Genomic DNA, 16,915 nt, shown 5'->3' with positions numbered 1-16,915 from the left:
AGGTGAGTGGAAGGGGGGGGGGGGGGGGGGGTGATACCCCTAAACGTGATTGGCTGCACAGCTGCTTGCCTTGTAGGTCCTGGAAGGCCACTAAAGGTGTGCTAGCAGCGGAGCACACAGCGGGGGGAGCTGACATAATGGAGCCCTGAGGCGGCGGCCAGCATGGAGGGACGCAGCATAGACACGTCGGGTGGCTGTACTGGTGGTGAAGCACATGCGCAGCCTGCGGGCACAATTGGGACCGGTGAGTGGGGGAGGTGACCTTATGCAACCCTGAAGCAGCAGGTGGCACGGAGGTGACAGCCGAATGCCGGCAGGCTGCACAGAGACTGTGGCTGTCCCGGCGGTGAAGCACATGTGCAGCCTGTGGCAATAGGGAGCCATGAGCGGGGGAACAGGCGTCAGGCAGCACAGAGGTTGCGTGTAGCACGAACCTGACAGCCGGATCACTGTGGCGCGTGTATTGATTAGTGCCCGGGCTGCTGCAGTCTCAGCCTGAGGGTTAATTTTCATCGTAGCCTTAAATTCTTAGATGTTAATGCTGCCAAACATGGCAACATTCACATCTAATAAAGTACGCCTACGAAGACAAGTAATCCTCAGGCTAAGGCTGCAGCCCAGGCACTAATCAATACACAGTGCATATAGGACCTTCCAGCCTTGACCCAATCGGGAGCTGGGGGTGCGATAGGGGCGTTCTCCCTGTCAAACCCCTGGCTTCTGGTGGTGTCAAGATGCAATACTACCGCATCACACCACATGCTGGGTGCACACAATCCAATGCTTCCCCATTGAAAACACTGAGAAACTTTGCGATCCTCTGCAGCAGCAGAGGATCCCTGGTTCACCAGAGTGATGCAAGGTGGTTTTGAAACAAGAAACCCCAAAAACAAACAATGATATCGCACTCGCCCGTGTGAGGTTAGCCTTACACTGGTGCTCATTCTTGGCAGAAAGTCTAAGACGTTTGTGACTGGACTGATGCCTGTTCAGCTCCTTACACAGTGCTGCTAATCCTTCCATATACATGCTTGATGCCACAGTTTGGGTACATACAATTCCATTATTGCCAGCAGTGCATCCCCTCCTCCCCCACTCCCGAATCTTTGTGGACGAGCAGGCAGATACTCGAAAAGGATACTCGCGTGAGTATTTGTCCCTAATGAGTATGCTCACTCATCTCTAGTTACAGCTTTTGATTAATAAAAATATTAAAAAGTTCGGAGAACACCCTTTCCCATAAAACTATTGTGAACACCGTTGGGGGCTGTTGGGAAAAGTCGGCACTAATAAAGAGCGCTTTTTATCCTGAACAGCAAATGTCATACAAAAAGGTTAAAGAAAAAACAACCCCTTCTACGGCCGCGCTGACAGGACGCTGTAGGTACCGCTCGTGGGGAAGAAAAAGAGAAAAAAAATCCAAAGATTTGAGAAAATTGCTGGTTATTAAAAGGTTAAAGGTGTTCTACTGGAAATTGAAGTTAACCCTTAACCACATGGAGAAACTTAGCAATTTCCGTCAGCCTCATCGAAACAAATGGTGCGCTGATCTTGCATGCCTGGCCAGCGCTCCCTTCATGGCAACGTCAGCAAGGGGGGAGAAGAGACCCTCACAATGACAGGCTATAGGAGATCAGCGAGTGTCTCCATACTGGTACAGCCCCTTTAACCCCTTAAGGACCAGGCTGTTTTGACACTTTGGGGGGGCATTCCTGTTTTTATTTGACATTTTCCCGCTGTAGCTGGGGCACCCATAGGAGCTGCAGGCACAGGAGGAAACATCCCCCTGTAGTGACATTAGTCACTGGCAGAGCTGGTCAGGGTCTACTGGGACCCTGCGGCTCTGCTGGCACAGGGGGCACCCGGCGGTCAGGTGATCGCTGGCTTGCATAGTGGCAATAATTCACTCACTTTTTAGAAGGTAGCAGCCATTAAGTGTACCCAAGAAAGGGGAGGGCACTTAAACGGCTTCTCCACTGTGTCTACCCACTGCGGACCCAACCGGCTCCTGCTTGATTGCAGCAGCAGAGGCTTTAATCCCACGCCGTATTTCTACTATCAGCGGGAAGTAAAGTCCAGCATCAAGCGCCGTATGTGTACCACGCTTTGTCCTTAAGGGGTTAATCATCACTGTAACAAGTCACTTAAAAACTCCAGGAATATCGATGAGTCCATTCAGAACACCAGATTGTGGTGAAGCCCTCTAACAACCGCCAATACGCCTTTACATGGCTTGTGGCTGCAGGGCATGTGTGATGGGAGATCGTGCGGCGGCCTCACTCCATACATCGTGGCTGGCTGCTGTGTCTTACAGCTGACACCTGTCGGCAGCCGCTCTGATAAATGCCGTCAGTTCTTAGAGCGACATTTAAATCCCCCGAGCAGTGATCAGGGGTCCCGTACACCCCCAACAATGAGACTGCAGGGGGCTGTGCGGGTGTCATGGCAGCCGGGGCCTTCTGAAAGGCTGCAGGGCTGTCAAGGTAGAATGCCCATCAAGCCATCCCCGAGGGGAGGCCTGATAGACCGCCTGCCCGATAGCAGTATGATGCAATGCTATGGCACTACATCATACTGCAGGAGCGATCAGAGCATCGTGTGTTGGCCGCTATGGGGACTTAAAATATAAATAAAGTTTTACTAAACAAGAAAAAAAAAAAAAGTAAGACCCCCTTCTGTCATTTATAATAAAAAGACTAAAAATGAGCCAAAAAAAATAAAAATTACACGTATTTGGCATCGCTGCATCTGTGAGCCGCCTGCTCAGTTTTTAACTAAATTAGGGATCGTTCACATCAGCGTTATGGAGTCCCGTTTCCCCGCTCTGTTCTGGGCGCCCCGCCACTACCTGGAACTGTCTCATGACAAAGCCAAACCGCGCCAAACTGACCCTCACTGACAGCATGGCCAGACTTCACTGCACAAAGTAGTGCAGCTTGCTGCGCCATGTCATCCTCTTCTAGTGGAAAGCCGTGACGAAGGTCCCAGACATGACCACCTGCGCGCATATTTGGGATTTCAGCCACACTTAAGCAGCGCTGCTGATTAGAGCCACCTGATTGGCTCTTCGGCACCACGTGACTACACAGCGTGCACGCGGATTGCCTTCAGCAACCGTGCACTACACACTACAGTTGAGCAGCCGTGCACAGACCCCCCTTTGGAGATGTGCACGAGTGCTACTTCACGAGACCCACGGGGGGGGGGGGGGGGGGGGAGGGGGGGTGTAGGTTTAGGGTTAGCACGGCTCTTTGTGCACGGCTGCTTAAGGCAATCCGCGTGCACGCAGTGTAGTCACGTGGTGCCGAAGAGCCAATCAGGTGACTCCAATCAGAAGCGCTGCTTAAGTGCGGCTGAAATATCAAATATGCCACCTGCGCTGAGGAGGAGCGTTGCAGGCTCCAGTGAAATAAAGATGTGTTTTATAAAAAAAAAAATCTATTGCAGTAGAAGAAAAAAAATAATTTCTTCATTTCTGCGCTGCAAAAACCTTACTGCAGGTGTGAGCGAGCCGTTACGGCCGCCAGCTGTGACTGGCATCATGGGGGGACCCTCCTAGATCACATAAGCCACTCCGGCTTCCCCAGCCAGCTGCCCGTGGAGAAGGCTGACATCTCCAGACACAACTGACAGCTTCTGAGACAAGAACACGTGACCAACACCAAGTCACCCGACAACTACCACATAACGGACCGGCACGCACTTCGCGGCTTTCCCTTGACTACAGCAGTCCCGCAACTGAAAAGCTCGTATCCTGACTCCCGCGCCGCTTGTGCTCCCAGCCACACAGGACGCCCGCTAATAACTACCCAGCGCCCTCCTTCCCGCCATTTATGTGATCGCGGTACCGTACAATCCCATTGGATGATGTCTCTGCGTATCATAACTCGCCGGCCTGGATCGTCCCGCCCAGTTCTGGCTGCAGAGCACTGATTGGCTGACGGCTCAGCGCTCACCGCCGTGTTGCGGCTGTATTTGGGCTCATAGTTATAATGTATCTGCATGACAAGGGCTCCCCCTGCTGGCAGCTTTACAGACATACCCTTCACTGCTGTGTTGTGGGCGCCATCTTGTCCTTTTTCACACCAGTATCACGTCATTACTTCACAATAAACCAACCCTCATCTGCACTAAGGCTCCATTTAGAGGTTCCTGCGCAAAATTTAGTCAGTGTGCTTTTTTGCACACGTATTGGTGTATATTTTGCTGCTTTTTGCTCACATGCAAAAAAATACACGCAGCCAATTAGTCCAAGCAGGTCCAGACGTGTTCTCTTTCCAGAGGAGCAGCGGAACAGAAACAAAAACCGTTCCATTTTAATTTAATTGATTTTCATGGGATTCCCCGAGCCTCAGTAATGCTGCGGTCCGGGCGTGCGCAGAAGGAAAGGAAAAAATGAATACAAAGCGAATTTGGTAAAAACTGACCTAAACGGGATGAAGCAAACTAATAGAAGCGGCCGCGGTGTGTTTTACAGATATTTATACGGAATCTGTTAAAACGGGGACTGCAGTTTCGTCTCACTTCAGATTAAATCCATTCTGCTATCAGTTTCATGAAGGCCGGTCCCACGCGACCGGATTAGAGTTGTAAATTCCGTGCCCGCCGGCCACCGGATGATTCGCGGTACAACGCAGGCATGTACTTTAGATTTTTTTTCCGCATTCACGGATACAAATGCGTATTCTGGAAGCAGGAGAAAAATCGCAGCATTCTGTATTTTGCAGTGGAATCTGCGCCGATGGCCTGCATTGAAGTCCATGTAGGCATCTGACCCGTAGCCCATACGCAACTAACACTGCAGATGGGCTGCGCATGCCCGCGTCATCGCTAAGCAACTGCACGGGAGATACAAAGGAAACCCTTGTAGTGAGCGCGACCGCCAGCGAGCCTCCGCTGTCATCCGCAATACAATACATCCGCACAGAATTCGCACTACAATAGAGCATGCTGCGATTTGTTTTCCGCATGCGGTATACGGAAAACAAATCTGCATGCTTTCATTGAGGTGCGGACGCCCATGGTTCCCTATGGACGGCTTGAATTGCGAGTCTTACACAAACCAAATCCGCCCGTGGACTTGAGGCCCTAAACAGATCAGCTCTACAGAGTAGTTTTCGTTAGTCTGTCCCCCCCCCCCCCCCCCCCCCCCCCCCCATATAGTACAGTAAATAACTGCGTATATGTACACTCGTGTGAATAAAGCCCCAGCATGGAAGGACGAAACTGCTGTTGAATTTAAAGCAGGCAAGATGGACGCCCCGTAGTCATGTACCGATAACAGAATAAAAGCAGTCTACAGTCAGAAAGACACAACATTGATATACCGTAGCTTTAATTTATACCATATCGGTGATTTAATCCCTTTAACTGCCCAGTGGATATATAGGCAAGCACCGTACTCCGCCTTCATGATCAGGAACAGGCCAGGCAATAATTTCCATCATGTGGCTAGGTGGTGTGTTGTGGGCCGACCACTAGCCTATAGGCTCATTGCATCCACCCAAATGAGATCAAGACAGTAGAAAACACATTTTGCAAATTTTGGAGCCCACAGCTTATTTGAAGATCCAGTCTGACCGCCAAAATAATAAATGTGAAGAAGGCCTGTAAACCGATCCCCCGTATGTAGTGCATGTTGCAGACTTTAGGGTAGAGCCAACACGTCTGGAAGGGGGCCAGGCTATGGAGCTTAAAGGTTTGGTCATTTAAAAAAAAAAAATAATTCTCTACTCACCTATTCCTCCCCAGGCAGTCTTCTTACCAGATCTTCTGGCTCCTCCAGTCTCCCGGGTCAAATGCCTGTAAGCTGGTCGGATCCTCCTCTTCCTGTGACATTACATACATTCACAGGCATTCTGCAGGCCAGTGTACCCAGTCACTAGTGACAGTGTTCACTGCCCAGCAGGGAATGCCGATCCTGAGCAGGCGGGCGGGACTCCGCAGCAGAATGCGACCCTGCGCCAAGCCGGCATCTGTGCATATCTGTATTTTCTTTTCTGTGCTGCAGCCAGCTTGCCGTTGGACATGCGCAGCACAAACTGTTTTCTAAACTCCTGCTTTTCCTAGGCCACAGGGGCGGACAGCTTTAATTGACTTCAATCCACAGGAAAATGAAGCATGCTGCGATCTTTCATCTGTGAGCAGAAACAGCTATTCGTTTCTGCTCGTGTGCATGAAGAATCATTTTTGCATTCCCTACTATGGTCGGTATTTGCTGCGGGAATCCGGAGGCAGGCACCCGCTCCGCATTCTGCAATTCAAATCCACCTGTGTGCATTCACTCTTACTGCAGATGTGCCTGGTAGCAACGTTAGTGTTCATATAGTATGTGTAGCAGTGAGACCCTGCACGTTAAAGCAGGCTGCCTGAGAACTAGAGGAGCGAGGAGAAGATAGGTGAAGTGAAGATGTGGTAAAACGGCCTGGGGAGGAATAAGTACAGAATTTTTTTTAAACCCCTTAACACTATAGGACGTACAGTTACATCCTGCAGCGTTGGGGTCTGTATGAAGGGAGAATGCGGGGTGATGTTCCATACAACGCAGGCACTGGCTTTTTTTTTTTTTTTTTTTTTTTACACAGCAGACACCCACCAGCAACAGCTCCGATAAGCCACGCAGCTCATCAGAGCTGTTAACCTTTAGAGTGCTGCTGTCAATTCTGATAGCATTTAAATCCCCCAGGTGATTTGAGGGTCCCATACGTCCCCCCAGCCATGAGATTGCAGGGAGCCGTGCAGGTGTCATGGCAGCTAGGGGCCTTCTGAAAAGCACCAGAGCTGTCATGGCAGAATGCCTATTTGATCGCAGTACGATGTAATGCTATGGCATTACAGCATACTGCAGGCGTGATCAACGCATCACAAGTTGTCTCCTCTGGGGACTAAGGGAAAAAAAAGGCATAAGAAAAAGTTTTACTAATTAAAAAAAGTGTAATGAAAGTTAAATAAAACCCTTTTGCCAGATTTATAATAAAAGAATCTAAACAAAAATACATATTTGGTATCGCTGTATCCATAAAAGTCTGATCTATTAAAGTAACACATTTACCCTGCACAATGATCAGAAAAGAAAAAAAACGCCGGAAATTAGCTTTTTTTGGTCACCCTGTCCCCAAGGGAAAATGCAATCAAAAAGTTGCATTTTTCTAAGTGGTACCAACACAAACTACAGGACTTCCAGCAAAAAATGAGCCCTCCCACAACTATGTCAATGAAAAATAAAAAAGTTATGGCTGTCCGAGGATTAAAGCAGTAAAATATATGAAAAAAATTAATACAGCAAAAAACCTATAAGTTTGGTATAGTAGTAATTATACTGACCCATAGAATAAAAGTTGTCATTTGTGTTGGTTTGTGCGCCGTAGAAACAAGCGCCCATAGATGGTGGAATTTTGTTTTTTCCCCATTTCACGCCAATTAAGGCCCATTTACATGCAAAGATTGTTCAAGATAGCGGTTTATGCAAAATAGTCGTTCAAAACCTAGTGTCCATTAGCAGCTTATCACTTTCATTTGTATGTAAATGAGCCTCCAGGTCCTGTATGTAGAGAATAGCAGGTGATCTGTTCTCTGCATTCAGCTCTTGTTCTGCCACAGGGCTGCAAGCTGAACACAATGTAATCAGTGTTCCTGTGAAAAATAAGCACCACGGACAGCAAACAGCATGCAGTATGTGTTATCTTCTCTCCAGCTGAACGATGGATTTAATGCTCAAAAAATAATCAGCCGGAGATTGAATACGGGAGCATTAACGATTATCACTCAAACGATGGCTTGTAAGTGAATTTTGAGCCATAATTGTTGTGTAAATGGGCCTTTAGAATTTTTAGCATATCAGTACATTATAAGGTACATTAAACAGTACCATTGAAAATTACAACTCATCCCGCAAAAATCATGCTTTCAGTCATCTATGTTGGGGAAAACCGAAAATGGGGGAAAAGGGCCATGTACTTAAGGAGTTAAAGGGGTTGTCCCGCGCCGAAACGGGTTTTTTTTTTCCCCAACAGCCCCCCCCGTTCGGCGCGAGACAACCCCGATGCAGGGGTTAAACAAGAACACCGGACAGCGCTTACCTGAATCCCCGCGCTCCGGTGACTTCTTACTTACCTGCTGAAGATGGCCGCCGGGATCTTCTCCCTCGGTGGACCGCAGGGCTTCTGTGCGGTCCATTGCCGATTCCAGCCTCCTGATTGGCTGGAATCGGCACATGATGGGGCGGAGCTACACGGAGCCCCATTGAGAAAAGAAGAAGACCCGGACTGCGCAAGCGCGTCTAATTTGGCAATTAGACGCTGAAAATTAGACGGCTCCATGGAAACGAGGACGCCAGCAACGGAACAGGTAAGTAAAAAATTTCTGATAACTTCTGTATGGCTCATAATTAATGCACAATGTACATTACAAAGTGCATTAATATGGCCATACAGAAGTGTATAGACCCACTTTGTTTTGCGGGACAACCCCTTTAATGACAGAACCCCTTTGACAGTTGACCAAACTAGCATTTGTTCCAGATTAGGTGTAGGGGTTTTTCAGAGGAGTGTCAAATTTTCTCAAGGGCTAAGAATCTGTTGATCCTCTTCATCCATAGTGGAGATCACAACACATCAGGAGTGATCCCACCAGTGTACAGGTGACTCACGCAGTCTGTAGAGCGTTTGGTGGTTTACACATTAAGGAAAAGCATTGCATGCAGCACCATTCTTCCCGACAGCCAAAAAACCTATGGAGCCTCTGATGACTCAGTACCAACTCACTACTTTAGTGGAGTCCAGAAGACAATGTTCTATTCAGTACCATGTTACAGGTTGTCTTGATCAGCAAGTAGTTCCTCACTAAACAGAACAGTCAATGAAAGATGTCAAATACCATTACGCAAATGCCAAGCCATTGGAGAGAACCCATCACCCATGAGCCCCATAAACTAAACTATGGGGTTCAAAAGGTGAGGTAACTGGGAGTCCAGGGTTTCATACTCACAGGGTGCCCTATTCCAGTGCCCCCACAAAGTTGACGTACAGCTTGATACTTTACATATGGCTTTGTGCACATGCTCCACAAGCATCTGAAGTGCCATCTGATATGTAGTCATGCAGCATAGGAACAGGGCATCTGGTGAGGAACGAGGTAGGTCCCCATTCCCCTCCTCTGAGCCCTACAAGGCCCAATGCACACAGGTGGGTCTTTGCTGTGGAATCTGTCCGCCCATAGTATGCAATGTAAAATGATTCTTCTACATACATGAGTGGAAGTCACTTGCTCACGGAGAAAGTATCGCAGCATGCTCTATTGTTGTGCAGGACCTGCACGGACACCTTCCATTGTAGACAATAGAAGCAGTCCGACTGCGGTGATTCCAAAATGTCAATTTCGAATTCGCCACAGATCTGCAACATTGCTGGCCGGCACATCCGCAGCACACAGAAGACCAATCTGCTGAGGGGTGGGGTGTCAACAACCAGCACAGCGTCCGATTCCGCTGCGGGATCCGACCCAGCCACGTGCATTTGGCCTAATGTAGTTTATGGGTTCATGGGTGACAACCACTCTTTAAGGGACAGTTAATTTAGGTGAATCTATACAGTTTTTCTATGGGACAGTTTAACCAATTTACATTTGGAAATAGTTTAATCTCAACAAGCTTTGTGAAGAGTCTGAGCATGTTGTCATCCACCATATAATAGAGGAGGTAGTAGCGGCTCTGTAGGTCCAAATATTTCTAGACAACTCTGAATGGTTCAGAGGATGCAGAGATCTAGACCTTTGTGCTGCAAATCATTTAATACTCCTTCATTTAGGCCTGTATTTAGATCATTCTAGAAGTAATCTTTATACCTCAGAGTATAGACATAACCAGATGTACACCCCAAGTGTGACCGAAAGCTGCAGAACTGGAGGTTTACATTTTTTACAAGTTGCCTAAAGGGGCCATCTGGCTTTTTTTTTAAATGGGCCAAGCAGAAACCACCACCATCACCACACATTCACCTGGCAGAGGGCCTGCTCTTGGCTTAATATCCCAGCCACTTTGATGTCCACTCAACACCAGTCTTTCCACCAAAACCATGCAGACCGTTTGAAGGGTACACAGAAAGTCTAATGGTGACACGTCTTTGGCCCCTACACACGTCTATCCTTGAATCTGACCAGAACACCCACAAAGATGGAGATTTTATTTAAGATCTTTATTCAGGAAACATGGCATTTATGCATCAGCAATGGTGACTTCAACTTCTACACCAGGCTCGATACTGATGGAAGTGATCTGTTTCACGATCTCAGAGGGACTGTGCAGATCAATTAGGCGCTTGTGAATACGCATCTGGAAGCGATCCCATGTCTTGGATCCCTCACCACAAGGAGTCTTCCTGGTAGTGATACGCAGAGTCTGAAAAGAAAGGTACATTTTTTAAGTGGTTTATAAAACTTTAACTTATAAAAGTTAAATCCAGAACTGGAGGCAGGTTCATTTGTAGGTAGGGAAATTTAGGCCTTATTCATCTGGCTGTCCCATTCATGGACTGTTAATACATTTCAGGCAGCACACGGACCAATTAGTCTATGAGGCGATTCACATGGGAGCTTTTACAGACCAATTGCCAGTCTAGAAAAAACACTGTCCTATTGTGGTCCTCATGAACAGGACCCAGTGCCCACTAAGTAGATCAGACAGCACACAGATGGGTGTCTATGCTGCACCCAATATCCAGGCACTACATGCATATGGCCATCTGAGTGAGGCCATAACTAAGTCACTTCTCCAGGTCATGCTACAGTGTCGGCGAAGTGACAGACATGTTTTACTATTAACGAGTTTGTAGAATTGTAACTAGTGGCTGAGAATACAAGATGCCATTCCTAGACATAACTGCCTGTCACTGCACTTCACTTACTACACACTTCAATGAGCTATTTTATTAAGTCAAGGATTATACCTGTATAACACCAAGTTTAAATCTCAAATTTAAGGCCTCATTCACACCTGCACCCTTCCTGGAGTGCCGTTTCCATTGTTTGGCTCCATCCTTATTAACTACAAATACTGGAACCTAAATGCACCAGATCCCATTGACTACACTATAGTAATAAAAGTAGTATTTACATATGTTAATACTTAGTGGGACCTCTTTGGCCTTACGGACATCAGATACTCTCCATGGCACACTTCTCACTAACCACCTGATACACTTCAGCTGGTATTTCCCTCCATTCAGCCTACAAAAGTCAGGCAAGTTTTCCCGAACATTCTTTGCAGTGACATCACATTACTCCTCTTTAAATCAGATGGACACCTGGGTTTAGAGGATGGCTAAACACCTTTTGCACAAGTGTGCTGTGCCAACAGTTTAGCACGGTGGAGGTTATGGTCCGGGTAGGTTTTACATGGTATGGTCTTGGTCCATTGTTGTAAAGGCAAGAACCATAAATATGGAGGTGTACCATAACAGTCTAGACAATGTGCTGTCAGCAACATAATACTGAGAATGGTCAGCAATACGGCAACACGCCTCGTCACAAATCCAATCTTACATTGTTTTCAGGATATGTTCTACGACTGCACTGTTCTGCAAAGTCCCAACCTGAACCCTACTGAACATAGTCAGGAAATATGAACAGCATCCCCTTACTCTGAGAACTTGACAGATGTTTGAGGGTGAATGGAGAGATGCCCGTTTCTGTGAATGTAGGCAGACCAGCACAATCCTCAGCCTGCTCAGCCTCCGGTCATCAATGCTCGATCCGGTGTAAAGCACAGTAACGATTATCGCTGGACATGAGTTGTCTGACAGACTGTGTAAAAGCGCCATACACAGGTGAAACCTAAACAGTCTCTAGTTTGCCAGACCAAAAAAAGCCTTCTTGAACATATTAACCCTTTCCAATACAATTTTGGATTCAGGGTTTCCCAAAAGGTTCTCTTTTTGCTGTTATACAACAGTGCCATCTGCTGGCTAAAGCCAGTTTGCGCACAGACAGCCACCGACAGCAGAGTGGCTGGCAATAGACGGTAAAAATACCCCATCGGACGTCTTCTGACATTGGAGCTGTAAAAGCTTTAATCAGAATATAGGAAGACGTCAGACAGTGAATTGGAAAGGTTTAAGGACCACATTCAGACCCCCAAAAATGCAGAACACAAACTGCAGATTGAGGTACAGACATGTTTACAACAGAATTCATCCAGCTCACTGAAAGGAGCAAATGCTGCAACAAACCATTGATAAGCTATAGATGTATAAGCCACACCAAGTCAATTTTAGGAAGATTTTGTCCTCTGTAGTATGTGGAGATTAAAATCGCATCCATTTTATAAACAGTTTTTACAGTTTCAACAATTTTGCTATGGAAAATGTAGTGTTTACATGCTAAGCAGCAATGCCCTAAAAGCTGCTGCATGAACTGCAATGTTACGATGACCATCTGTGAGGGTGTCACAGGTCTGAGGGCACATATAGGTTACATGCCACAGAAGGAAATACAGCCTTCAGTACTAGGGATCATGGACTAAGGCTGGGTTCACAGGGTGGAATCCCGGCAATCTCATGGTTTTGCCGCAATGAAAAACTGCAAGATTTCCGCTGGGAAAGTGCAGCTTCAAAACCTGCGGCACTTAGCCATGGGTTGTGGAGTGGCCTGGCCGCATGCTTTCCCATTGCAGGCGGCGCTCCCGTAGAGGAGCGTGGCCGCAACAAAAAAATAGACACGCAGAAGCTGGGGATTCTGCACCGCAGGCTAATGCTGGCTTTGCCACAACAGATTGGCCGCCCCCTGTGGAGGAGTTTGACAAATCTCGGCCACGTGGCTGGCTAATTCCAGGATTAGCGGCCACAGGCGGATTTGCCACAGCGAAGTTCTGCACAGAATTTCCACATAAATCCACCCTGTGTGAACCCAGCCTAAGTCTTCAGTAGTAGCTTGGTAAATGGCAGGGGTGTGACTGGGCATCATGTAACCAACGCAGACTACACAAACTGCCATGCTGCTGTGCACAGGATTTAGGTTTGTAAAATAAGCTCTGCAGGCGTATTAGTGAATGTACATTTGTAGGTTCACAATCTACCTTTGTGGGCATGCGCACAGGTCCCTTCACCTTCAGGTTCTTCTCCTTGGCTCCACGGATCAGGTCAGCACATACTAAGAGACAAGTTTACACATTAGAAGCCTCCAAACTGTTTGCCACAATTACATGCAAGCAGTGATCAGTTGACCGGTCAGCTCAGAATAGCGTATAATTCAATCACTATGAAATCATAGAAAAAAATCTATCCTCATTGCCAACCAGCCTAAATCCTAAAACAAGGTGCAACTTGGGTTTCTGAGTCATACTAGTAATGACAAAAATAACTGCACAGGGGCAAAACCAGCAAGTAGCTGTGCCATTACATTGTTTAAATGTTGCAAAGCCCTTCATTTGGCCATTCACATGGGATTTCACCAATTCCTGCTCCTATAATCATGTGCTGGTTAATATGTTGCACTACAAACTTACTTGGCAACAGCTTATTAAAGCTGGCATATAATGACTGAAAAGTTTAGTGCTGTAGTGTCATACAACTCCATATATTTTAAAGGGCCTGCTCGATCAGATGAGTGGCACCCACCCATTGTTAGCGCCACAATGGTAATGAGCGATGGCTGCCTCACTGACCTTTGCGAAGTGACCAGCTCTTGTAGACTTGAAACTGCAGGTGCTCCCATTGAGTTTAATGAGCTGCAACTGCAATTCTATGCGGCGCAACTACAGAGGTTGGCGGAGCAGCCGGCGCTTTGTACAGGCGTGGTGGCGCCGACAGTGGGTGTTTGATCACCAGACCCCAGATCAATTACTGAAGACCTATCCTGGAGATGGGTCATCAGTAGTATTTCCCATGAAACCCCCTTCTAACTATATTTTAGGGTACACTGCACATCATCTCTTGCACAACACACTTACCTTTCTCCAGGGATTTCACATTGCGGCTTGTTAGTGTGATTCTGATACGATGAATGGCCACTTCCTGCTCAACAGGGGCTTTGCCTGTATCTTTAAATGCCTGGAAAACAGATCAAATTTATAAGTACCAAGGAAAAGCTTTGCCAGAAAACAGCGTACAGCACCCCTTACAGATGTGAACACATTTCCTGAACCCCAAATTTAAACTAAGGCAATGACCTTTGCATAGTGACCATATTGCCTTGAGGCATCTGTACCTCCAATGCAAAGAGATCTCAAGTAGTCCTGCCAAAACTTTCAACTTCAGACTCCTAAATATCTTGCTATTATCAAAGAACAATGTATCCCCGACTACAGATATGTGCAGTCTGACCCCACAGTCATGTCTTACAGCCCTTTAACAGGTACAAATGGACGGTTTCTCGATTGGCCTGCGCAAATGTGTCAGCGATCCGCTGACAAATAAGCAACAGCTCAATAGTTGTCAGATCACATGGTGAATGACATCAGAAAACCGCTAATGAGCGAGCATCCTGTATTAACAGTGCGCAGGAGAAGGAAGCAGAGGAGTAAATGTGTAAGAGGACTGCAAAATGGGAGATGAGGTGCATTCATCATTGCACTCCGAGCATGCTCAGTGACAGCAAAGTATCAAAATTGGCAGTGCCCAGCGTAATAGCTCTGATCCAATATCCTGCACACAGTTCAGCATTGGAAAGCTTGTAGAAGCTGCAAATCTACCAGCCAGAAGCCATGTCTGATGATTAAGCAGCATGTAGGGACTGATAGAAGCAGGTTATTGGTTAAACATTAATGTCCAGCTCGTTTCTCTTAATGCACAAGTTCACAGTAAAAATAGTTACATCCGCTATAAACTTCTGGTCACATGATGTGTTCATCATTGCATCTGCTGGAGCCTGAGCACGCTGCACTCCCCGGTCACATGACTCACTAGGATGCAAGTGGGAGCCTGAATACATGGATCTCCCAGAGCAGCTCACCCCAGCCTATAACATGCAGACTTCACTGGTAATAGTGCTAAAAGCCCATTGACTTCTATTGGGCCATTCACACCTGCGTTTCCATGTGTAACGCCACATTGGACGGGGACCGACGGAGGCCAGAGTATTTCTTCTCTATTTTAAGGCAGTTTAACTTTTAAAGGGACCATCGTTAAAACTTTTCGTATCAGTTAAAACCAGATACGTTTTCCATTGGTTTATTTTCTTGTCTTTTATTCTGTTCTCTATACATGACTATGGGGCGGCCATCTTGCCCGAGCCACATTTAACAGAATTTAGAGATGCTTTACAGCAGCCTCATGGGCCATTCGTAGATCTGTAAGAGCAGACCACCACACAGCACTGCAACGGCAAACCTACACCGGAGCATAGTGATCAGTATGATCTAGTAGAACTGGGAACACCCTGCAATGCGGTCATTACAGCAGCCTGGAATCTGCCCGTAGGAAAGTCAGTGAGTTACCATAAAACGGAGATCAATGAGAGGTTTTGATGCGGAGTACGGCTGCCTGCACTCAAGTGGTTTGGATTCTGGATGCAGGGTCTGACCCCGTGTCCAGCCGACAATCCATCAGACATGCCATGCACAGTACAGATCTTTATTCAATTGTTTATTTTCTGTGCTGTTGCTAGGCGATGACACGGGTCCCGTGACCTTTCAACAATGTTAATGGCGGGAGGGCTGCGGGTCAGACGGCTTCCATTGACTTAGATGGAAGCTATCCGTGCAGAGCCTGCACAAAAATGGAACATGCTGTGACTTTTCCGTCGCCAGTGGAAGTTCGCAGTGTGTCCGCTTGTGTGAGCCGACATGCAGATGTTCTATTGGCGTGAATGTGCGGAATTCCATGGCTCATCCATGCAGGAGACAACTGCAGATTCCGCAATGCAAACCCAGTTGTGTGCAGGGGCCTAAAGGCTCATGGCCGCGAACATATAGGTAAACCGCTGCAGGCCTAGTGTTTTACCGATGCTTGTGAACGGCTCTGCCGGCAGAGACCACGTATGGCTGCGAGTGCACCGAGCAGCCGCTCATCACCAAACAGGGTAGTTTATGCTTGCATGAAGCCAGCAACAAGCAAGGAGACTATCGTTCGGTCGGCTGGCTTTAAGCTTAACTACTAGCAGTCAAACTGAAATCAATGTAAGAGCACATTTAGACTATAGGAGCTAATGATATTACACTGGCCTCCCTGCAGGAAGAGATGGTAGAGCAGTGCTGGCACATTATGCGAGAGATGTGAAAGTCAAATCAAACCCTTCCAGCATGAAGGCAATAGCTGATATGGGGTGGGGAGCACTACACTGCAACATAGGAACATCCAGAGGACCAACAGGTGATGGGGCACAGAGGTGTGTTATCTGGACTGGCCCTTTAAGTAACTGTCCGCACTACAATTGCTTCCAGGGAGATGTGGCAGGGCTGTGAGCCCGCAGCATGTTATACTATCACTGAGCTCCTCCCGCCCGCCTACAGAGTCTGACTACCTGTATAGCAGTGTGCGCCCCCACACAATGCTGCCAGGGGCCGCCGTGCGGCAGAGCCGGCACTCACCATGTCTAATCACCTTCCTGACCGACTTATTCGTGTACGGAGCGAGCGAACAGCGGTGAGCCAGGAGCAGGCGGCCAGGACGTGCGTACACCGCAACGGCTGTACTCAAAGAGGCCGAGCCCGCCCTCCACCAAGGTATTTATACCATCCAGGCTTCCGGCCTACCGGAGATACGTCATCAGCATGGGACAGCGTGTTACCGGCCGCCATGTTTAGTGAGGGCAGACATGCCCCCACTAGCCGTGACATGCTAATGAGCAGTGGGCTGTGCAGCCACGTGACTGGAGCGATTCCCACACGTGTGGGGAGGATGGCGCTATGGCGGCCTCTATTCTTGTGTCAGTGGGATCTCCACACTACAGAAGTTTTGCTGCCTATTATAAAGCGGCCATACATTTT

The 16,915-nt window shown here is 47.6% G+C and overlaps 1 protein-coding gene and 1 non-coding gene across 2 annotated transcripts; both read right to left on the bottom strand.

Moving 5' to 3' along the window:
- Nucleotides 1-10,171: 10,171 nt before the first annotated feature.
- RPS20 (ribosomal protein S20) lies at nt 10,172-16,667 on the bottom strand. The gene is made up of 4 exons (XM_066578309.1): nt 16,517-16,667; nt 13,940-14,039; nt 13,067-13,140; nt 10,172-10,393 (listed from the first exon to the last, which is right to left on the bottom strand). The coding sequence occupies exons 1-4, from the start codon at nt 16,517-16,519 to the stop codon at nt 10,211-10,213; spliced, it is 360 nt and encodes a 119-aa protein (XP_066434406.1). The 5' UTR covers nt 16,520-16,667; the 3' UTR covers nt 10,172-10,210.
- LOC136579392 (small nucleolar RNA U54) lies at nt 13,216-13,283 on the bottom strand. Its single transcript, XR_010786864.1, has one exon. It is a non-coding gene; the product is annotated as a small nucleolar RNA U54 (small nucleolar RNA).
- Nucleotides 16,668-16,915: the final 248 nt, after the last annotated feature.

Source organism: Eleutherodactylus coqui, chromosome 9 (assembly GCF_035609145.1).
Source record: "Eleutherodactylus coqui strain aEleCoq1 chromosome 9, aEleCoq1.hap1, whole genome shotgun sequence".
NCBI classification, from domain to species: Eukaryota; Metazoa; Chordata; class Amphibia; order Anura; family Eleutherodactylidae; genus Eleutherodactylus; species Eleutherodactylus coqui.
Note: the sequence above shows the minus strand (reverse complement) of the source record. Positions and strands in the feature narration are given on the sequence as shown.

Coding starts and splice junctions, on each gene's coding strand:
- RPS20 (XM_066578309.1), bottom strand. Junction 13,141..13,939: donor TGTGAAATCCCTGGAGAAAG/GTAAGTGTGTTG, acceptor CTTGTCTCTTAG/TATGTGCTGACCTGATCCGT. Junction 10,394..13,066: donor CTGTGCGCATGCCCACAAAG/GTAGATTGTGAA, acceptor CTTTCTTTTCAG/ACTCTGCGTATCACTACCAG.